Source organism: Onychomys torridus, chromosome 8 (assembly GCF_903995425.1).
Source record: "Onychomys torridus chromosome 8, mOncTor1.1, whole genome shotgun sequence".
NCBI classification, from domain to species: domain Eukaryota; kingdom Metazoa; phylum Chordata; class Mammalia; order Rodentia; family Cricetidae; genus Onychomys; species Onychomys torridus.
Genome location: NC_050450.1, coordinates 23,323,926 through 23,347,604, shown reverse-complemented (window position 1 = coordinate 23,347,604; position 23,679 = coordinate 23,323,926). Strand labels below are relative to the sequence as shown.

The 23,679-nt window shown below is 45.1% G+C and overlaps 2 protein-coding genes across 4 annotated transcripts in view; one reads left to right on the top strand and one right to left on the bottom strand.

Annotated features, from left to right (window-relative positions):
* Nucleotides 1-23,679, top strand: part of Dock2 (dedicator of cytokinesis 2) — a 395,818-nt gene that overhangs the window by 201,650 nt on the left and 170,489 nt on the right. The gene's annotated exons all lie outside the window — the stretch shown is intronic.
* The window catches only part of Insyn2b (inhibitory synaptic factor family member 2B), a 104,168-nt gene continuing 81,128 nt past the window's right edge, over nucleotides 640-23,679 (bottom strand). Inside the window, exons 2-5 of one of the 3 annotated variants that reach the window (XM_036195506.1) lie at nucleotides 19,226-21,469; nucleotides 18,109-18,183; nucleotides 17,907-17,936; nucleotides 3,108-3,153 (exon numbers count right to left, since the gene is read on the bottom strand). In XM_036195506.1, the coding sequence (XP_036051399.1) occupies nucleotides 17,930-17,936; nucleotides 18,109-18,183; nucleotides 19,226-20,574 (1,431 nt within the window). In that variant the 5' untranslated portion in view covers nucleotides 20,575-21,469 and the 3' untranslated portion in view covers nucleotides 3,108-3,153; nucleotides 17,907-17,929. Of the gene's footprint in view, nucleotides 3,154-17,906; nucleotides 17,937-18,108; nucleotides 18,184-19,225; nucleotides 21,491-23,679 lie in introns of those variants that run through there. The other 2 variants (XM_036195504.1, XM_036195505.1) reach the window with 2 other exon arrangements.

The window sequence follows — 23,679 nt, the reverse complement described above, 5'->3', positions numbered from 1 at the left end:
CAAGCTAGAGTCAGGTGTCTGTGCATGAAGATAAACCATGTGTCCCACTTGGAATGCAGCTGGGAATGTCTTCTTGGTTCAGGTCACCTCCCCTATGGTCAGGACACAAGACACCTGTGATGTCTGTCACAGGCACTTCTGGATCAGCTCTTTGTTTAGAAACAAATAGTATGTTAAGCACTCTCACTATCTTTGCCTTTTGGGCTGTTAAGGCTTTTATTTTTTTGAGTTAAAATTTAACAACTCAATTCAACCCAAACTAATAATGGAGTCTTAAGACCTAGGAAAAATACTTAAGTTTATTGCAAAAGATAATATCCCATTTAAAATAGTTTAGAAATTTACAAAACCTTACAGTGATACATTGTCTTCAAGAAGGCGCTCCACAGATGAGCTGGCATTAAGTTCCAGGGATAGTGAGTGTTTTAACTATAGAGGGAGCAGCTACATTAAACCCCTGCAATTTGAACCGATGAATCAGTCCCTCCCATTTCACAAAAGTAATTTTTGCTAAATTAATCTCTTTCCATAAAACCATATGCTCTCAAGGATAACATTTCTGTAGATTATCATATTACACACTAGTTTACAAAGAAGCAGTGGTACTTGACACAAGTAGCGGAGTATAGAGTTTTGGTATACATGTGTGTGGTTTTTATTTAATGTAGAGATGAGCCTTCCTGTTCAGCAGGCTGGTGGTTATCAGCCCTTTTCCCACAGACTGACTTTGGGGATTCAGTTATCAGAAGGAGCCTCCTCTCCAGGTGCAGGTGAGTGGCCTAAGCCATGCAATGCAGGGTTGTGCTTTGGTTTAGAATCACACATTCTTGGTTTGTTTTACTTCTGGGAATGTCAACATTTTCCCATCCTAATTTCATCTCCTTCAGTTCAGAGTTTATGCAAGGTCTCTAACTCACCATGTGTATGTAAAGACATGAGCTACCCCAGACTTCTCCTCACCTTTCCAGGCTAGCCAGGGCGAAGGCTACAGTTAGCTTTCACAGTGTGTATTCCCTGGCTGTCAGAAGCTGTTCTTCTCCCCAGTCAAAAAAGGGACACAATTACACCATTATCTCCAGGTTAGTGGAATAGGCTATTCTATTGCCTGGGTCTCTAAATCTAAGTGCAAGAATATTTTCATTACAGCCTGATGCTGTGGAATATAAACTCATTTGAAATTAGTGTAAGTAAAACAAATTAAGACAGAAGCACCACCACAAGATAAAATTACATAAGAGATCCCAAATGATTTTGCTTTATTGGATTATCCTCTGTACTGTTTTTTTCCATTGCTGGGGCCAACTGAGAGTTGAGTGTGTAGACACAGAAAGAAAGATCTGTGGCTTTTGGCCAGTGGTAACATATCTAATTGAAATGTGGTTTCTTAAGCATGGCAAGTGTATTTATCTTCATTCTAACTTGATGCTATGTATTCTGGTCTCACGTTGTGGATTTAAACATTACACTAGAAACTGAGAAAGAACATCTCAAATGACATCCCAAGACTTAAATGTGCAAGCCAAGACTCCTTGCCAGATCTCCCTCATTCTCCCTGAAATAGCTTTTGCACTGCAGCACTGTGATGGGGAGGTGAAATTGCTGGGGGCGGTTTGCTCAATTAGTCTCAATTTGTAGTGGGGTGCGCACATCCCACGTGCGCAGCAGAGACTCACTCAGACACTAGGTCTTTGGCGGGGCTCCGTGGGGGCTTATAAAATGCTTTCTTATTTAGGTGTGGCTCACGTATTGGCAGCGTCAGTCCAATCACAGGCTGGCAGAATACTGAATTTAATGCAAAGGAATCCAAGCCTTGCTTCCAACTCAGCCCAAGTATGTAGCAATTACTTAATTATACTGCCTTGGGAGTTTGCTCGGCATGCAAGCTTGACAGGACATCCATGGGCGGAGGTCTTGTCAACAGAATGAGCCAGTTTGTAAGAAACTCAGACTTTGTGGGAGGCGGGGCTTTCCTACCAGTTCTCAGTCCCACTTCTTCCTAGATCAGGTGACAGCAGCCTGGTCACCAGGAAGGGACACTGTCGAGTAGCATGTTTAGGCCTATCTACATGGTTGTCACAAGGATGCATGGATGAGAAAAAGTGCTGTATTGTAGCTCAGCTTTATTAATGTTGCTTGATACTATATACTGACACATAGGTTGCTGAGTCTCATGACCCTTACTTAATGTTACAGGTAAATGATGGTGGGGTCCTCAAGTTAAAGCCCCTCTCACCCACTTGCCATACAGACACATACAGTTAAGTGGCCCCAGAAAGACTACAGCTGTGAAAGTTGCTTCAGTTCAGTCACATAGAACAATCACACAACAGGTGCCTAATACCCACCTGAAACCTTACTTTGCCACCCTGCATGGCCCATGCTTTGTGAAAAGGCAGCCCCTTGATTTGAGTTCTAAGGACTAGTTAAAAAAAAAAAAAAGGGCAACTTAATCCATCAGGGTGACCTGGCATTGTTAGGACCTGCTCAGTTCTATTGTGCTTTTATACGACGAATCCTAGAACCATGCTAGTTTATTGTGGGGTGTTTTCTAGGATACCTGCTTATCATATTTGTCTTTCTGCAGTGCATGGCACACACCTATTTCTGTTTCTTTGGGGTTGATGAACTCAGGGTGGGGAGGAGATGCTTGTTGTCATGGAAATGTTGGGAGTGCAGTGGGGCTTTGCTTATGGTGGGAATCTGAGCTTAGCAGATGAGGATGAGGCCTGGCTGTGTGTGACAGGCAGCTCAGCAAGTGGCCACACAAGTGGCCACAAGATCCTCAGCAAGCAGTGGCACACACTCAGCTAAGGTTGGTGACCAGGTGTCCAAGAGTGTACCAGCTCGGAGGCACTCCCACATCACAGGTCAAGGGACCTCAGCCTGGACTTTTGTAGAGAAGCAGAGTGGCCTTGAGGGCAGGGGATCCCCCTTCTCAGGAAGGAATGTGGGGAGCCCCAATACTCTTATATCCACCAAAAACATTTCTTCTTCACCTTCTTGCTTTTCCGCCGCAAGTCCTGTTTCTCGGGGACTGGGGCTTCTGCTGGGGACTCGGGTGGGGAAGGAGCTTCCTCAGCTGGCTCTGCCTGCTCCAGGCTCTGGAGGACATCATGGAACCTGCCTTCCTGCTGCCTGAAATCATGCTCCACGCTGGAAGACAGAGAGGAGGGAAGGGGAGTAACTTCAAAACGACACACGCTGACTCAGCATCCTATTACCCAGAGCACACAAGAGTAGGTCCTGGGGATCAAGAACTATATCATTAGGGACCAAGGGCCTGTGTGGCTTTGGGAGAGTTCTCAGATTCTCCCATTCCTCCCCATTGAACTCAGTTAGTACCTTTAACGATACCTCGTGGGGATATTGTCAAATGAATCAAGCACAGAGCCTGTCAGCATATATTGGGCTAGCTTTCTTCTCATCCTCATCTAGCGGTCTTCATTGCTAATGTTTGTTGTCTTTTTAAAAGTATTTATGAAAACTAATTTATTATCATGTAAACCATATAAATGTGCATCTGTAAAGTGGAAATAATAATGGCCTCTAATGTTAATGCTTCCTTTGAAATCAACACATGTAAAGTAAGATGCTATAAATGACATGCTCAGAGCAGTGCCTGGCATACTAGAATCTTTTTGCATATGTTAACTCCTGTTTCTGCATTGGTAACATTATTAACATTATTACCATTGATACATTGTGTTTTTTGAATTATCTCTCAGTAATGTGTTTTAGAGAGCTTTACATATAAGGCTACCTTTCTGCATTCTTCCATCCAGAGAGACTGAAATACTCTTCTGTGGGTAGATAGCTCCTCCTTTTTCCTATTTCACACATGAATTTGGAGTCATTAGTGTACAGTGTATTTCATTTGTATCATGGTGACTACCACAAAGGTGTGTGAGGTAAACACAAAGCCGTATGGGACCAAGGTGCCCAGAAGCCCCAGGAATGTGGCATCAGCAAAGAACCTGGTCCTAGGGAAGGAGCCTGCTGCTCCCTCAGCCTCTTTGTACCTGGAACAGGAGGTAAACATGTGTCAGGGATCCTTTGCTTTCTTCCTCACGCTGCTTGGCTTCCCCTGAACCCAGAGAACTGGACTAGGAAGAACAGCTCCTGTTAGGCTACCCTGCCCAGCCTGTATCTTTGACTGGTCACTTCACTTCCGCTTTTGGGTGCCTTTCTGTGCTAAGTGCTTGTTACGTTGATCCTCAGAAGGTCCACAGCTGAGAAGCTAGCACGAGGGTGTAGAAAATGGCATCAGTGCAGTCCCCCAAACAGAGCATGCCCCTTGTTTAGCTGGAGGGAGATGAAACACTGTGTAAGAAAGACAAAAGCTCCCACATTGCTCTGGAATGTAGTGTGACTGGCAGGGGCCTTTATGCCCAGCAGTGATAAAAAGCAGCCATCATTAAAAGACCACCTGGCCTTGACTGTGATGCCCATGTCACTTCCCAGAGCTTAAGATCAGAGTTAGCACTGCTGTGGAAGTAAATCACAATTGTCACATGTGAGACAGGAAGCCTGAATCCAGCACTGTCCCGAGCATTCTGGAATGGAAGAGACAGAAGGGCAGTGGGGCCTGTCGTGTAGCCAACAGGAGGAGGTATCAATAACTGTCCCCCAGATCTTCCTTTCCTTTTCAGACATCCTTGTCTTTCTGCTACACTCTGGTTCTCTCTACAGGGACATACTCCTGGCAGGTTGACCTACATAATGGATGAAACACAGATTGTGTTTTTCAAAACAAGGCTCCAGAGTGAATCAGCCGCAAGTCACTTCCCTATTCTCAAGGAGCAGAGTGGTACTCTGCTGAAGAAGTATGATTCCCATTCCCAGGCAAGGATAGAAAACAGGTGCATGTTCAATATGCAACACAGATTAGGCACCACATGTTCATCCCGGCATTCAGCCAAGTATTGTCCATATGCCAGATCCTTTTCTAGATGCTGAGAAAGGAGTGGCAGATAGAGTAAATGTCTGGCCAGCTCACATCGGCGTTACTAGACCAGTGACTTTGTGCCCCTAGCAAATGATTTCCCACGTCATCAGCAATTTGAGACCTTCAAAGTCCATGGTTTTGCTAGCCCAGTCTTCAGAGACATCCAAACCCACACCTTGAGCCTCCTCCTTCCATGGTTGCCTAGTATTCCAGCCTAGTTTGTCTTGGGTGATAGAGCAGCTTCCTGTCAACATCACCGACACTTGCTGCTCCCCAGAGGAAACTTGGGAGACATATCCAGAGGGTAGAAACAGTCATCTAAGGCAACCTCTGCATCGCACCAAGGAAGGGGTTTAAGGCAGCAACTTGCAAGCTCTGCTTCTCAGCCTCTGTCACTGGAAGCATGCATGTTTGGTTGATAAGGACCAATCATATTCACAGTGCTTTTAGCTCATGAAATAGCCTTGCCTTACCTACTGTGGCAGGAAACAATCTTCATTATAGAGAACAAGATGGAACCAAAGGAAACGAATAGTGCCTGCTTATGCTAAGACTCCATGCTGTCTGGTATAGAACACCCCATCCGCCCACCCACGCACCCATCCACCTACCCACCCACTTACCCATCCATCCACCCACCCACCCATCTATCCATCCACCTACCAAACCACTCTGGTGCTAAATTCTAGTGACTTGGCTAGGCAGACTGGGAAGCCATCTCTGTGGAGCTTGTTTCCCAGAGTTTAAGACAGGTGATCCAAATATGCTTCTCACTTTTCAAGTAGCCCTTCTTTCCAGGTCTTTGTGCATGTGTTCCTATCAAGTTATCTGAGCACCCATGTACCACTGGCTGCTTTTCTCTCGTTCTGTGTGAAGTTTCTGACTGCCTAATCCAAAACAAACTAACAATAATGAACTGCCTACATTTTCCAAGATTTACAAATATCTCCAAACCTACTAGAAAATATGTTTCTGAGTGGGTCTAGTCATGTGCCCAGAACTAGTAGGCCTGGGAAGGAAACAGCTAGAAGACAGAATGTAAACTCCATCTCCTCGACTTGACTTAAGTGCTGCTCATTACAGAGGCTGGAGCAAAAGGCTTTTGAGTTGAGCACTCCTGGGTTTGAACTGAAGCTGCATCATTTCCTGGCTGGGTGACCTTGGACAACTTTCTTTTTTCCCCAGGACTCAGCTGTATGTGTGAGTTATAATAACAATCTAAGCACTGGGTAGTCCTGCTGCTGGGAGGCGGTAACAGGTGTGATCCTGCTATGTGGGGCACAGTCTCTGCCCACTTGGCTCTTCCTCACTGAGGGCTTTGTCTTCGTGTCTTAGGGACAAATGTCTCACCTTCTCACCAGGGCTACAGTGCTTCAGACATTGTATACCTTGCTTTTCACTCCTCCCCTCATGTACATTCAGGGAAGAATACATCGTTATGTTTCTATGGAAACACAGCAGGGTTCCATTATAACCACTAGGATTTAGGGAGCTGCCCCTCCCCCATGTGTCTCCCCCCACTGGTCTTGACAGTTTAAAGGGGATTGGAAGTGACTTTCTTTTCAAGGCCGAGCAAATAGCAGAGTATTGAGAAGTGTGTGTGCTTTGGAAAGAAATTGATTAATGTTTTTTAGGCCAAAGCAATTTATTAACATAAAGGAAAATTGTCACTTCTCTTCTTCCTCACCCGTTTGACAAACGACTGTTTAGTTTAGAGAGGAGAGGAGGGAGGACATTTTGCTTTGGTGGCAGCTGGCTTATAAACGGGGAGGGGCCGTGCCCTGCCTCCCTCATCTGCCTTTCGTCTCAAGGCTGAGTAGACAAGAAGAAATGACAGCCTAGACCATGTTCATCAACCCCTTGGGAAGAGGGATAAATTGGCAACTTAGTTGTTTGTAAATTCTAGGGATGAACTGCATGTTTGAGGCTTGGGTCCCAGGTCTGAGCAGAGCAGTATTCCCTTGACAGCACTTCCCTCCTTCTCTCTTTCCTCTTGTCCCCCCGCCCCCACTGCCATATCACTACTGTAGTCCTCCATCAACGCTCCCTGTAGTCCATGCAGAGTCCTAAAAAGAAAGCTGAGCATTTACAATCTGGTTGGGCAGATTCAGTGAGGACTGTGAGGAATAAATATTGGGCAAGAAGTTGTTACAATGTTGCACCCAGAACTGGAAGCACTATGGTAGCCTAGATCTGTCAAGATGGGTGAAGGTCATCCTCATGCCCAGTTCCTAGGGAGGCTGAGTGCCCTTGACATCCAAGGACACATCCAAGCATGCTGCCTCGGCGCATTTAATGAACAAATTGTGGGACAGATGACTAATCTAGCTTCTACCATCATGGTGGATGCAAAGCAGAAAAATGTTCTAGAAAGCAGAGGGAGCCCTGTGCTGTGGCTCACCTGGCTGAAGTAACAGTAAGGGAAAGAGATGATCCAGTGGTTAGTAACACACACTGCTCTTGTAGTGGACCTGAGTTCAGTTCCCAGGTGGAGTGGTTCACAACTACCTGTTTATTTCCAACTCCAGGGGATCCAATGCCCTCTTCTGGTAACATGCACATGCCCGCACAGAGAAACACAGACATAATTAAAAATAAATGTAAAAAAAGCATGTAAATGCATGACCAAACACCATCTCTAGGCTCTTGATGATCTTGGCTGGGTAAGCAGAAATTGGGTAAGCCAAAATGAGGCACAATTCCCAGAATAAAGAGCTTCATCCTAAGATTGAACATTCAAAAATAAAACAATTGTATAGAACCAAATTAAGAAAGGTAGGAGATTGGAGTAGGGGACTACTGCTTTTATATAACATCTTCAGCTTTACAAAACTTCAAATATATGCTTCATTTTATTCTCTAGATGTCCCAGGAAGATGGAAGACTGTTAAACCCACTTAATTGATAAACAAGTTAAGATAAACCATAAACCAGGAGCTATAATCAGACCTAAACCTAAATTATGTGTCTAAGTCTGTAATTCAGGTTTTTATAAAAAACAAATACTGTACAGTAGATGACTCAAAGAACAGATAAGCATTTCTCATTGTTCCAAAGAGCTGGGACATCCAAGGACAAAGCATTACAGATTGGTGTCTGATGAGAGCCTGCTTCCTGGTTCATAGATGGCCGTCACCTCCCAGTGACTTTAAATGATAGAAAGGTTCAGCAGACTCTCTAGAATCTTGTCCACAAGGACACCAATCTCATTCATGGAGATTGTATTCTTCTGATCCAATCATCTCCCACTTTCAAATTGCCATGAAATGTGACACTAAGATTCAACATGTGGATTTAAGAAGGCCATAGCCTATAGCACTTGCCTTCCTGATTCTTACTTCTTTGCTCTTTATCTCTAAAGAGGGAATATGTCCACATGAGGGTCATGCTCTGAAGAGAAGCAATGAGTACCTCAGCCCTGTTAGAGCTGGCTATGTAGAAATTTAAATGTGCAGTAATAATAATAAGAGGAAGCACAACTATCATTTATGGAGTTAACTCCATATTCTAGACACCATACTATAAAGTAACATTCCCTCTCATAGTTCCACAAGAGAAACAATATTATCTTCATTTACCAATTGAAGAAATTGAGGCAGAGGGGATAAAAGTTCTTCCAATGATTTGGGTCATGAATCTAATCCTAAAGGTTATGCATCAGCACACACACTGCACTGAAGGAACATAGTTTCCTATACTTATGTAATAGCTGGATGCCAGAAGGTTTGTAGATGTGGGATAGGGTGGAAACAAAGACCTAGAGAGCCTGGTGACACCACAGTTGTCTGTGGAACAAGGCTCCAGCTGGGCTATGTGGGTGGTCCCTACATCCTAGCTGACTTCTCATCTGGCAATATCCTTTCTATACTTCAGAAAAGCCTTGACGGGGAGCCAGTGTACCCAGAAAAGACATTCCCCATTAGGGGACAACTTAGTTAAGATTATATGTGGGTTCAGCTATTGTTAGTCTGCGTCTTAGGTTTTGGCTGCTGATGTCTCTCCCCAGTGGCCCTTGGCACTCTTGTTGGAAAGTGGTTCTCACAGCTTTGTAAAGAGGAGTTCCTGTCCTCAGCCTACACTGAGAGAAAGCTGGACTCTAGAGCATCTCCCTGGAGATAGGACACCTCCAGATGCATCTCTGCTCCTTTCCTACCTCTATTCGGAGCACACTGTAGTCCTCTCCACTGAACCAGGGTGTACCACATGTGAATTAGCCTCCTGCAGCATTCCTTTACAGAGAATCAGCTGTGGGTGATGTGTCTAGGGAGGACAAATCACATCATTTTGGGGGAAGGATCACAGTTTGGGAGAATAGCCTTAGTGTGTATGCCCCCCAAATGCCACTATTGCTTCAAGGGGTAGTGTCCTTCAAACTTTCTCTCTGTGACTGTTGATTATTTATAGGTTGTAAGTTTGGGCATCATAACTTGGACGGAGCCATACCCCTTCTCCTAAGGCATTTGTCTGCTGATGACACCTCAGAGGACCACAGATTGTTATTTGAGCACATAGAAAAACAGAGCCAAGCTGTAGAGCAATCCAGACCTCCATAATGAGAAGCTTTCTAAACTCTCTGAAAGGGTTGGCCATTTCTGAGAAATGTAACACATGTATTAACTGATAAAGCAAGATCAAAAGGAACTAGGAGACAGGAAAGCCATCTGCAAGTAGGGACTGAGGTTTGAACCTAACTAGGCTAACTAGGTTGTTGGGCAACTCAACCTCTCCAAGGCTCAGTTTCCTTATCTGCACAATGGGAATAATAATCCTGCCATCTAGACTCTGAAATGAGATGACTCATTGGAGAGCAGTGTTTATTTAGCAAAAATACCTGGCATGTTGACTTCTTTAGTGGATGTTAATGATTTCTCTATAGACTTGACAAAGAAGTAAAGGCTTGGGTCACAGTGTTGTCACTTGTGGCCTGTGTCCCTGCAGCACCCTCTTGTTATTCCTGTGTGATACTCGATGTGCTTGACTGTATTTATAGCCTCTTTAGCTATTAATGCATTAAAGTAGGCTTCACTTTTTATTGCAGATAAATTGCTGTTGCTGTAAATCTTACTCCTTTCCCCTTACACTCTTAAGAGAGAAGAAAGGGATAAAGCTACCAAAAGAGGCAGGGAGTAAGGACAAATCAACGACTTGGATATCAGCCTGTCAGCGTCTGAGAAGTTGCCACCTGTACCCCAAAGAGAGTCTTTTAGCTATGCTTGTGGCCAGTAGCTGATGATACTAGATGACATTCATGGTCACATTCATGTTGAGATAATGTGGCTCAGTCCAGACTGGAATTTAACGAGGGCTAGAGATGCACTTGTGATTACCAGAGAGGACAGCTCTACTGTGTGCTTTAGACATGTCCTCCCCCCACCCACACCCTTGCAGATTTCATCACTGTCTGGAGAGCAGAAAGCTGTGGTTTTCTTTTTACCTGCCTCCATGCCAGGAGAGCATGAGCAACAGACAAAAAGAAAAAAAATACTAAATAATTTAAGGGGAGAGTTGGTTGCTAAACCCACAGGGCTGAAGCATACTGCAGTTTCTAGAGAGATGCCTTTTTCTCTGGTTAGGTAATAGCAGTAAGTGACAAGCAGGATGGAGGCCGGGTGGCCAAACAGCTCAACCACAGAGAGAAACTCACGGAGGGGCTCAGGGAACCACCAACCGAATGACCCGAGGCAGCTCATGGGCTCTCTGAGGCTCTCTTTGCTCTGTAAAATGAAGCCTTCATTTTTTCCCCTGCAGGGTGCACAGCTGTGAGGCTGTGACCTGTGTCCCAGGGAGCCTCTTTGTCATGTTCTGTCACTATCAGAACCAAGAGGAGAAAGCCCCTGGTACAAAGAAAGCTCCTGCAGGGAACCTCCTTTGGAATATCTGCCCATTTCACAGTGTGTTCAGAAGGACTTTACCAGTGGGGATGTCTATAACGAGAGTAACAGAATTAAAGTACCTTGTGGTCTGCGGAGTTTGAAGAGCTTAGGGGGGTGGTCGCGGAAGCTTCCTGTGTGGCACTTAGCATCCTGTGTGACCACACCCCTCCCTTGAAGGGAAGCCATGGTTGTGAAGGTCAGTGCTTGGCACACCCACCTGGTCAGGCAACTGCTGTGTATCCCCTAGGATTTTGCAGAGGGCAATGCCAGCCTTTGGGCTCTTTGCTGAGAAGCAGACTTGGGCTTTCTTTGTTCTTAATTTTAATTACAGGAGAAATGTCAGCCTGCATTGCCAATGGTGCCTCATCTCTGGTGAAAGATTTCAGATGATTTCCCTAAGCAATGTGTAATGCAAGCCAAAGCCCCAGAGTGGCTTCACAAACAAGAAGCATGGGAAGACAATGCTCATTTCAAGAACAATACCTTCTTTCATTCCCTCACGTTTACCTCCATTCCCATGACACCTTACTGAATATGAGGAAGTCTGTATGTGACCATCTCACCCCCTAATTAAGGCCAAGAAGAAGGGTACCTCAGCCTCCCAAAAATGTATGACAGAGAAGTGTATGAGTTCAGCAATTCCATTCATGGATGGGCTATTGAAAAAAATCTAACAAATAAGTTATCATTTCCTCTTTCTTAAGGTTCCCCAATTTCACCTTGTTCAGAGGTCCTCAAACCTTTCCAAAGACCTTGTTACAACTCCTTCAGAGGGAGGAGAGTGGGGAATGAACCTCTGATACAAAGAGAGCTGGGTTTCTGAAGCAAGTGGGCCATGGTGGTATTCTGGGAGTCCCATGAATACATCTTTAGTGCAAAGGCTTACAATAGTGTTGATGGAGTAGAACTCAGTAATGAGACAACTTCTACCAAGTTCTAGCAACCATTGAATGGGTTTGGCCTTTGGAAATAGTATGCTCTAGGATCTGCCTTGTAGGAAGTCATAACTCAGTGCTGAGACTACTATTTCAATGACTGTTACCAAGATGATTATAAGTAAGCATCCTTTTTCAGCCTTGATTGCTTAATTTGAGTATTGTACAAATGCCAGGCTCTGCTGCAGCCCCAGTTTCCTCATCTGTAGAATGGGGGTACTTTAATGTATCCTATATATTATGTAGTAGGGCGGTGACATTTTGCCCTGTAAATAATAGATGGGCAGTAAGCTGTGACTCACTCACTGGTAACTTTTTCTTATTTCTTTCCTTTAACTTTCTTCCCAGATATCTGACCTCAGCTGTTGAAGTTATAAAAATGATCAAATAAAATCTGATAAACTGACCTTTCAATGAGACAAGCAGGATTTCTGTATTACATGTGTTTAATGGGAAAGGTCTGGTTCTTATTGCCACTGAACAAAGGACCAGAAATTTCATGGCTTGAGAAACAGTAATGATTTTCAATCTTCTTCTTGTGGCAAGCCAAAGCCCTCCAGCACTGTAAGTGAAGGTGTGGACTATGGTTCCTTCTGGAAGCACTGTGAGGAGACATAGCATCTACCCACTCCAGATTTGGGGGCTGCACACATGTCTAGACTTGTGAGATCTGGCACTATCACTGTGTCTCCTCTTCTGACTCTCCACTCTCTTTATCCCCATGGTGACCTGTGTGTGATGCTCAGACCACCCAGGTAATTTTCCCCATCTCGGGCCTTTAACTTAGTCACATTTCTAAAGTCCCTTCTGCCAGATAAAGTTGCATCTTCCCAGGGTTCAGGAATTACAGTGTGGCTATCTGAGGCACCTGCTCATTACCCTGGAGAGTCTGCAGCTCTAAAGCTTCAGAGAGCATCAGGATTGCCTGGATGCCAGAGCAAGGGGACTTTGGCCTAGGGGAGTTTTGTGGCTATCTACTGTTGAGTCTTCCCTTCCTTCCAGAGCTGGCATAGAAGTCCTGAATGACAATGTTAGACAGCCCTGAAGCGCAGGATCTCAATGTCCTGTGAAAGTGCAGCAGCTATCTGAGTCATCTGAGGAGGATTTGATTAGGTTCCATCTCATTGAGAGCATACAGTGTTCCAAGTATTTTAAATTGACAATCCACGGGCTACATCCAGTCTTTATTGGATTCAGCTCAAAGGACCTGCTATGTAGAAGTCCTTCATTCCTAATAGGAACATTGGATTATTACAAACCCCAACCCCCCATTCAAAGTAGGGTTGTGCATAAATGGCAACAATGACTTTATTCTTGGGTGATCCACACAGCTGTCTCAAGCCCTCCACTACTTTGAACTCTTCACCTTACATCAGTATAGTCACACTTTTCCCCCTTGTAAGCATCAATTAAGTTCCAACTGTGTACTACTCACTGAACTGTGATACAGAATCATGGTATAGCAGAATGAGTTATGCCACTGGGGCCTTTTTTTGAGTCTTTCAGAGAAGAACTGGATTTCCTGGCAAGATAAAAAAATATGTTGATAAAGAATCACGGAGCAAGAGATACTCCAGAAAAGTGAGGTGGTACATGCCAGGGGCCTGAGGCTTGAGCACACAGCTCAGCAGTCTTTGTGTCTGGAGAGGAGCTGGAGACATTGCAAATGAAAGCCTTTGCATCATGTTCCAAGGGCCTTGAAAAGTCAACTAGAGGAAAGGGGAGTCAGGACAAGGTTGTTTAGCAGGGGAGTTACATGGCCAGATTCTATCTTCAGGTACAATTTGGTAATGTGCATAGAGGGATACCTAGGACAGGACAAGAAAGACCTTTTGGAAAAAACACCAACCAGCATTAAGGCGACTGAACTTTGTGGTGAGGAACTTTACTTAGCTAGAGCAGAGGGGTTGACATGTGGGGACTAGATTGAATAGGGAGAATTAATAGCTAAAGGTGTGCATGTTGTAAAGAGCCAGAGTAAATGACAAAGGGACTGTGGTGTCTTTACAGAGTCCCCACATAGCCAATGGTGCTCAGCAAGACAGTGTGGCAAGGGAGCTAATTTTCTAAGGGAAAATGAAGAGAATGACATGAACTTGGGGTGTCACTGTGATTTGGATGAGTAAGTACCCCAGCGGTGTCCTGTGTTAGAAGTTTGGCCACAAAGTGTTAGGAGCTCCTGTGAGTCTTTAACAGGTGGGTCCTTATGAGAGATCTTTAGGTCACTGGGAGGTTCACCTTGAAGACAGTTATGAACTGAGGTCTCAATCTCTCTTTACTTCCTTGTTTATGACCTAAGTGGTTTGCTCCGTGTTGGATTTCTGCTGGGATGCACTGTCATACTTGAGGTTGAAAACAATAGGACTGAAACCTTTAGAACCATGAGCTAAATAACCTTTTCCACTTTTTATAAGCTAGTTGCCTCGGGTATTTGGTGATAGAAACAGGGAACTGATAGATGTTAAACATTACATATCAGTGGTTAGTTGAAAACTGTGTGTGTGTGTGCACCTGTGCATGCATGTGCAAAACATACATAGACCTACATATTTCAAAAAAGAGGTAAGGAAAAGTGTGACACAGAATTCAAGTCCATGAGTGTCCCTGAAAGGATGGGAAGAAGCTAAGAATGGGATGCTGGGCAGAGAGCTCCTGCTGTTCTTCCATTTCCCTTTTCCTTCTAGCACCTTTCCAATATTGCATGGCCAGAATTTCTATTGACCTAGAAGCTTGCCATTAGTTCCACTTCCGAAGGAATGTGCTTGGATGGGAGATGGATTTCAACCCTTGGGGGAAAAAAAGCCCATCCTATTATTTTCCCTCAAAATGTTGGAGGCATTTTACAACTTAAAGCAAGCAGATTTTTCTCCCTGAAAGCTATATCCAGAAAAATAAATGCATGAACCATATAAGCAAGGTCCCCACAAAGAGGCTCTGCTGACTCTTCTTGGAGTGTGATGATGAAATTCAGGCAGATGTGGCTAGAGGATCAGGGGACAGGGTGAAAGATGGAGGAAAGGGGTGTGTCTCCTAGAGATGGCCTGCTTTTGAGAAGAAAAAGGGGGCTGGACTGTTTTCTAAACTTCAGTCAGAGATTTTCCTCTTTTGTGGTTACACACACACACACACACACACACACACACACACACACACACACCATGGCCTTGACTTAGCAGTAATGCTCCTGCCTCTACCAAATCTATCAAATCCTGGGATTACAGGTGTGTCCCACCACACCTTGATGTCCTCATGGTCTCTATGAGAGTCTCCCACACCCACTTCACAATTTTTCACTTAACCTTTTCTGCTCAGAATCAGTCTACTTTTTAAATCTAAACAAGTATACAAACCAAGCAAGATAATTTTAGAAACGGGGACCTATATCATTCCTCATGAATATTTAAGAGGATTAGTTTTTCAAGTTAAAAGCTTCAACAAAAATGCTTAAAATGCCTACAATCTGGCTAGATACTGTTGCTTGCCCGTGGCTATGAACCTGAGATCTGCTCTCTCTTTGCAAAGAAATGGATAAGCCAGCACTAGGAAGGTTGAAAGATGCTGTGGCAAGGAGCACATTTTTCCCTTCTAGGTAATCAGAAGAATTGAAATAAAATTGTAAAGAGAACAAGTTTCTCACTAAGTAATCCTGTGTTATTTAATCTTGGGAACCACCAGTGGCATCCATGCAACCCCTTGGGTAGATGACCTGGGATTAAAGCTAACAAGAGGGAATGGAGGCTGAACAGGCTAGAAGCTGGGAGTTTAGTTAGAAAATATACACAGCTCTGGGGACATAGCTCAGTGGTCCTATGCTTGCCTGGTGTTGTAAAGCCCTATGTTTGATCTCCAGTACTGTAAAACAGTACCCCCCTGCCCCTGAAAAAAGCAAAAAACAAAACAAGATTACCCCCCTCTCCCCCCAAAAAACGACTTCAAGTCATTCTCCTTGGTACATTGAACTTCTGGAAGCCCTGGAGAGCTATGCCTGGTGCCTTTAGGCATCGGTATAGCGAGGATATATTCCTTGATGGTTTATCCAAGAGATTCCTGGCAAGAGGAGGGAGCCAAGGAGGCTTGGGGGTCAGAGAGAATGAGCTGCTTAGAACCAATGACCTCAACATCTTGACAGGAGCAGGAAGCACAGCGGTAGCCCGTAGCTGATGAGGTGAGGCCTATGGGCAACACCACTTAGCAAACCTTATGTGTTGCTAACTTAGCAGCCTCTCTGGGGAAGAAAAGCTAGTAGGCAATCCATCATGTACCATGTGCTTTATGTATAGTGACGAGTACTGGACCCATCCATCATCAAGGAGAGAGACCACAGCCTGCGGATGAGTATTTCACATCACTTGCTCATTAGCTTCTAAGATCTGACTTTCCAGGACACAAGAGAAGTTTAAAGTCATTTGAAATTTTTTTCCTTAAATGACAACTCTCATCTCACTGTTGCCATGACAGGGATGCTGTTCTGATCTTTTTTGCTTTCATCAAATTAATTGCCCATTCCTTTGCAGTGATTTAGAAGCAAGGATACAGATACTGTCTGGGATGACAGTCAGGTTTTGAAGGGCAACATGGGCTGGATGTTTTGAGGGACAGATACAAACAATGCATGCTGGTGAAGCATGGGAGGAGAACGTGAAGGTGTGCAATGCCAGCTGGGATGTAACTTGCCTTAGAATGCTGGCTTGGGATCTTTGAAGCAAGGGTTAGGAAAATGCAAACAGTCTCAGACTCTGGAAAAAATTACCAAATATTTTCACTGTTAATTTAGCTTAGAATAACATAATGTCGGATCTACAAGACACCATTGGGACCATCTAATTAAAGCCTCTCATTTCTCCAATAAGGAATCCCAGAAGCCAAAAATGACTTGCTCAGGGGAAGGTCATGAAACTTGCATTAGACTGGAAAACAATCACGTGCTTCTTTTACTATCAAAAGCTATATTAAAAAAGAAAATTACTGAAAATAATAGAAAAATACATCACCTGGGTACTTGAAGGAATTCTGTCTAAAATGTAAGTAGAAGTTAGTCCAAATCAATTCTTCTGTTTCTGATGAATAGTTTTTTATTCTGCTTTGTTGTCTAGACATGTAATAGTTTTTGTACTCTTTTTGATTAGGAAATTTGCTTAAAATGAGAGATTAAAAATGAAGAGCAGCAACTGGTGAGACTTCCTGCTTCACTTTCCAGTGCTTCACTTTCACTTCTCAAAAAGTCCTCTTTTCTGGAGGGCTATTGCTTTGAGATATGAAGGCCTGCTTTTAGCTTTGGGGGAACTTAACAAGTAGTCTTGAGTCTCCTGTTATTTGGGATAGACATGTGGTTTTCCATGTAGGGAGCCAACCAGTCAATGAGAAGATGCTCAGAGCCTTGCCTGCATGGAAGAACCAGCTGGTGTCTGGGTATACAGTGCCTCACTAGGATAAGATCTAAGACTACTACAGAGGAAGGAAAAGCTCTGAGAGAAGACAGGCAACCTGGTGCTCAGGTCCTTGCTCTTTCTTTCCAAAGAGAAATGTCATGCAGAAAACAAAACCATACTCCTTTGTCCAACAAAATTAGATGTTGTCAACTAAAGTGATGCTCTGGCTGTGTTTTCACTGTACTGCCAAGTGGGCAACTGGGTGAGGAGACCAGTAATCACAGCAATGAACCTCCAGGTGTGTACAGATGTTTGCAGTCCCCAAGTGCATTCACAGATGTTGTGTCAGTTATTTTCCTGGCAAGTTCGAATAGAGGTCACCACACCTACTCCACACAAGGAAAGTGGGGCCAGGACCAGCAGGCTGCTATCAGATTTGGGGATTCAGACACAGGTCTAATAATTGTTTTTACTGCAGCGTTGTCTTGCACTGGGAAGAAATGGTGTACTTAGGAGTGAACACAAAGTACTCGTAGCTATTGACATAGAAGACGTGTGCGGTATAGGAGAGTAAGGGTAGAGAAGAGGCAGTGAGATAGGGTCTAGGATTAGAAAGGTCTGGATATGAGGCCCAATCCTGGCCTCTTCTGCTCTCAAGATGTTCTGCACTAGTTGGGCAACCCTCTAAACTTCCTGAATTCCTCTCTCCACCTCATGACAAATAACTGAGATGAGATGCAGATGTGTATGCAGAAGTGGATGGTTCTTCTGTTCTCCTGGTTACCTATTGCATCAGAGGATTTGCTTCTAGACCCTGTGGATAAGAAAAGAAAGAATCCCTGCTTTGGAACCAGATAAAACATTGCACAAACACCTTCCATTTTAAGGCTCAGGTACTTGTCTCTGCCTCTCCCAGCTTTCTGCACTTTGGACATTGTGCTAGTGTGTTCTGTGGACCCATAGCTTCTCATAGTTTGGGCTGATACCTGTATATGATGCATGCTGTGTTCTGACAGGTGCTGCAGTTGTTGAGGTCTTGGCCAGTCCGATAGAAGTTCCTCCTGTAAGACAGAGTGGGTTGAGGATAAACACACAGGCAAAAGCCACGTGAGACACACATTCGATTACCTCGGCCAATGATTTTAGTCCCCACAGCTCAGTATTCATGATGCCTCCAAGAGTCATGAAGATACAAGGATAATGATGGATGAGGCTGTGACAATGGCACCTCCCATTTTGGGGGTGCTTGGTACATCTTTAACCACTTTTAAATGTTAAGTGTTTTTCCTGCTCTTGGTCCTGAAAGATGAGGAATTTTCCAAGTGAGTAGCCGGTGAATATGGAGACTCCTGATCCTTGTGCTTGGTGTTTCTCCATCAGCACAGTCTCCTAAGGCAGTCGGGGGTGATTCCTAGTAGTTTCTGCTCTTTCCAGCCTTGTTTGATGAGCTCCAACCATTGCTTCTCTTGGAATTCAGAACCTTTCTAGAGGAGTGACACTCTATACCTCAACAAATACTGCCTGATGTCCTCCATACCATTTCCGTGCCCATCTCTCGGGGCAGTATGCTCTGACTTTCTTCTGTCAGAACTTCAGCCTCATTTTCACTTAACAGAGCTGCTGGTCAGTGTCAGACTAGGCCAAGTCATCAAAGTAGTTAGTAGAGACGAAGCCTAGCTTAGTGGTTCCCTTAAGTATTTTGGGACAAACACACATGAAACTAAAGCAATGCAAACTTGTTAACTCACTCAGAGGACAGGAAGACACTGCTTGCTGCTACCCCCTCCCCCATCACTTACTACATTACATCATTACTCATCTTTATAAGCCATTCGTTTGATCCTGGCCTTCATTAGTCCCTTTCCTCAACCTGCTAAAACCGGAAATCAACAGTGAGTTAACTGTGGGAGTCCATCCAGAGCTGTCAGAGGATTATCAAACCCAGGCAGAGCAGAGGGAGGACATTTGTTATCATCTGGGCAAACAACAGATCACGGACATTCGGAAGCTGTTGCTTGCTGTGACCTGCACTCCCACTCTACCCCTTCCCAGCAAATGACCTTCTTCACTCAGAGATTTTTACTGTAAAGAAGTTCGCCTTACCCTTCAGTGAGAGCGCGAGCTTTCTCCAGATCTTGAATCACATTCAACAGGACTTTAATCTTCTCTTGGTTTGAATGCAGTGATTCCTCTACTGATTGCAGCCGGCCTTGGAGGTCACAGAGCTCCTCCCCCTGTGCCAGGTGACTGTGATTACTACCCCCGAGCTCCCTGCTGCTCTGAGGTTTGTTCTCTTGCCTTGGGAACGAGGAAGCAAGGTGCTCACTTCCAAGACCAGTCTGAAGGTCTAGGCTGTCTGACTGGCTAGGGAGCTTTGTCACATGCTCCCGACACACAGGAACAGACTTGGATGCACTGCTACTTTTGAGTGACTCCCGGTCCTGGTGATTGTCACTCAATGCTGGGCAATCAGAAGCTCTTCCTACATGGGCTGGCTGGCCATGGGAGCCTGGCTCAGAGGAGCTGTGAGTCCGTGGTGGTGAGGGAACACACATTTTCTTTGACTGAGAAGACAGAAGGCCAAGGTCTTTGTTGTCAGGGTTATCTTTGGGCAAAAGCAATTCAGGTGTGAGTTTTCCTGTGCCTGGGGTGTTGTTGGCACTGCTGTTGGTGTTGAAGCAGGGGGGGAATCTTTCCAGATCTGATGTCAGCACTCTTTGCCCATCCCCTGGGCACATGGTGACCAAAGTGGGTATACAGTTGTTTCCTTCAGCTGAGCTTTCTGGGCCGAAAGCAGGCTCTCTAGCTTCCCAGCCTGGACTCTGACAAATATCATCTGGAACCTGAATGGCAGCTGTTGCTTTCTCTGAGGACCTCCAAGTCCCAGATTCCAAGCAGAAGCTAACAGGCCCATTGCTTTGCACCTTGGACATCCTAGGGAGAAATGGGTGGGGCATTTTGAGTCTTCGAGGCCCATCCTCGAGATGCTGAGCCAGCCTCAGGAAGGCAAGGTCAGAGGACACAATATCCTGTTCAGACAGGTTGCCGTTGACCTGGATGGCACTTGGGGAGGCTGTTGGCATTTCCACCAGAGACTTGCTAGTTGTGAGTTTCTTCCTTTTGAAAACTGGGAAATGCTTCCTGAGACTGGGGGAGGTCTGGATAGAAATGCTGCGAAAGCCTCCTGCCTTGTGGGCCCTGGGGAATGACAGTGTGTAGGTGGCAGGGTGATGGTGCCGGGATGCTTGCGTCTTCCCCATTAGCTCCTCGTCTTCAGGCGTTTGGGTATCAAGCTCAGTTACACCCGCTGGACTCTTAGTGTTCCCATCTTCCTTGAATCGCACCTGCTGTGATTTGCTCCTGCGGTGGTGTGGTGGTTTCACAAGCTCCACAGACTCCAGACTGCTTCGCTTTAGGAGCACAGGCCTCACTTTCATACTTTGCTGGGCCATCGAGCCTCAGTGAGAGGGAGAAGAACCACACACTTGTCCTGGGCACATCTCCCTTAGGTCTTTAGAGCAGTATCTAATGATGGAGACAAGGAGAATGGCCAAGCAGGATATAGTGGTCCGCTCCTCTTGATGCAGGAAGCCCCGCCGGCCATTCCCAGCCTGACTGTGCTACTTAGCTGTCTGGAATGTTTCCCCTGCAGTTGAAATATTATGTCACTGTAGTCATAATCACTGAGTAGATAACCAGTGAGTTAGGCTACCAAGAGAACTGATGGGCTTGTCTGCCAGTGGATTCCAAGAAACAGTTCTGATCCTAGAAGAAGCTCGTTGTCTTGAACAAAAGGACCATTTAGGGGATAGTGCCACACTCGGAATATGTGAACTCTGAAATGAACCTGCTATGTCTAGACCATATGGCTGCCTTTCCCAGAGCATTGAATTGTGGTGCAAGGCTATGGGAGCCTTAAACACATCTTCTTGTCATAGCATGTAAATAAACAGAGTAAGAGATGACCTGGGGCTCTGCTGCTTAGATGGTACATGATGATCCTAAGGGAACTTCCCCACTTATGTCAATCAGAAATTTCTCCATTGGGGCCATTATTTTCTTCCATGTTGCTTACCTATGTTTCAGCAAGGGCAACTTAACTTCTTAAATAGCCTCACTAAACCCAGAAGGGTATGACTAGGGCAGAATTGAGGCATCAAGGAGGCTCAGAGGGCTGGGCTCCGTTGTAGAGTCTTGGCTGAAGTTCACATGTGGGCAGTGAGCCACTTCCGCAGCCTTTTTTTTTTTTTTTTTTTGGAGGTGTTCAGCTGAGATCCATGGTTGGTCACTGCATCTGTGGGGCTGGTGTTGGAGACCAGACAGCCTTTATAAGCCGTCAAAAAGAGCCTGAAAAGGGAGAAACCACAATCACCAAGTTCCAACCTCTTAGCCAAGTTTCCTTAGAGTGAGGGTCTAGGATTTAACCCACCATGCTTCCTTCTCTCAGTCCCTTCAGTGAGTGAGGTGCCCTTGGGATGTAGGGCCCATCTACCTAGATCACTTCCTTTTCCTGCAATCACCACCCAGCCAACTTGTCATCAGTGAGCAACCAGCTTAAATAGCACTTCTTTAAGGAGCCTTCACAATGACTTCCTCCTTAGCCATATCCCTGATGCCAGACCACACCATCTTAGATGTCTACGCTGCATCCAACATGTGAAATACTACTGGGCAATAAAAAGGAAGAAAATATTGTCACACATCACTCGGGCAGAGTAGGAAAAACAAGAGTGTTTCAAAAGATTGCTTTGCACGATTTTATTTGCACAGAATTTTAATAGATAATTTTAATTGCAAGGGAGGTGGGAGGGCGGGGAAGTGGAGATAGTGGCAAAATGGTATCACAAGGGATCCCTACCATCACATCCTTTAGGATACAAACCCAGCTGTCATTAAATAACTGTTGGTGTGCACACTTACTTAATGTGAATTGCCCACTACCCTGTAACTAGAGTGGATGCAGCTGGAGTTTTTGTGGTCTGTGCTTGGGTTTCCAGGCCTTCTTTGGGCTCTCTGTAGGTGCTTAATGAACATGTTCTAAGAGGGTGGATGGCTAAGTGAAGGACAGGTCCACGGGAAGCAGAGGAGAGCCTGGGCATAGGCAGGGCAGGTGGAGGTTCTGGGTACCCTGCAGGGACAAGGGAACTGTGACTTTTCCCAGCTATGACTGACATTTACTTAAGGACCAGATTCTTCACTAACATCTTCATTTTTATTGCTTTCAAGGAGATAAATGTGCACAAAATTCTCCGAGGAGCATGTACCTTGTAAGAATAACAGCCACCATTTATTGAATACTCATTTTTACCGTGCTGAAGGCTTTGCACACATTAATCATAACAACTCACACTTACTGAGTCGCCACTCATGTGACAGGTGCGGTGGCAAGCACTTTGCAATTCTGAACCCATTCACTCACCACGAAACCTACATAGATATGCGCTATTCCACCCACCCATTTTACAGTTGATGACACTGAGGCTCGGAAAGGTTAAGTAGCATGTCTAAAGATAAACAGCTAGTGGTAGAGCCAGGTTCTGACCCTAAACGGTGAAGCTGCAGACTTTGGCTCACTAGTCCCCCCCACCCACCCACTGCCTTTCTACTATATGAGTATCTCATTTAACTTTTACACAGAAGGGTGAGGTATCATCTTGACTGATGAGAAAGCACAGGGCTCACAGAAGGTCAAAGAGATACAATTGGAATCTGGGTATCTGCAATCTCAAGTCAGGAAGCTTTGGCTTGTCCCCCGGGGATCTGCCTGGTGTGTGGACAGATGCTATCAGTGGTTCAAAAAAATCACTCCAGGTGTGAGAGAGGTAGGGGACGGTCCTGATCTAGCCTTGGCATACCAAAGCAAGCCAGAGAGGTGTGCGCTGATGCCAGTTCATAGCCTGCCTGGTTAAGGAAGAGATCTGAGAAGAAAGGAAGTGACAAATACACCTCATCTTACGGAGCCCACCCAAACTCTTGGCTTCTCTAGTCCTTTGCTCCTGAAGCAGGAACTCCTGAAGACACACTCAGTTCCTGTTGCTTGATGGTTCCTGTGTAACAGGTAGAGTGCAGCCTAGACATTTTCTCTTGGTCTTCTGCTCTATTTAGGGTTCTAGATGACCCCCTGGCCACATTGGCTTCCCCCACTCCTACTGCCTTGAGAGGATTCACCTGACCCAGATCCTGGGTGCATATATGTACCTGGTCCTAAAATGGATTCAAGTCCATTTGAAATGCTGCCATAAAGCTTTGTGAAATTAACCACCTTCATGTTCTAACTATACCTTAGACCCTATTTCTTCCTCACTGAAGGACTCCACTTTTTAAAAATTGTCATCTGTAAAATGAGAAGACATCCAGCAGTGGCTCAGCCTCATGAGGAGTAACTGAGATGATATTGACAAGGAGTTAAGAGCACAACCTAGCAGACAGGAAGTGACTAGCATGTGCTTCCTCTTGGGGTAGTATCTGCCTGGAGCCATGTCTCCTTGTGGGTCCCAGGCAGGGACTATGTAGTTCTGTGTGTTTGTGAGGAGAGGTAGTCAGCCATACCCATGGGC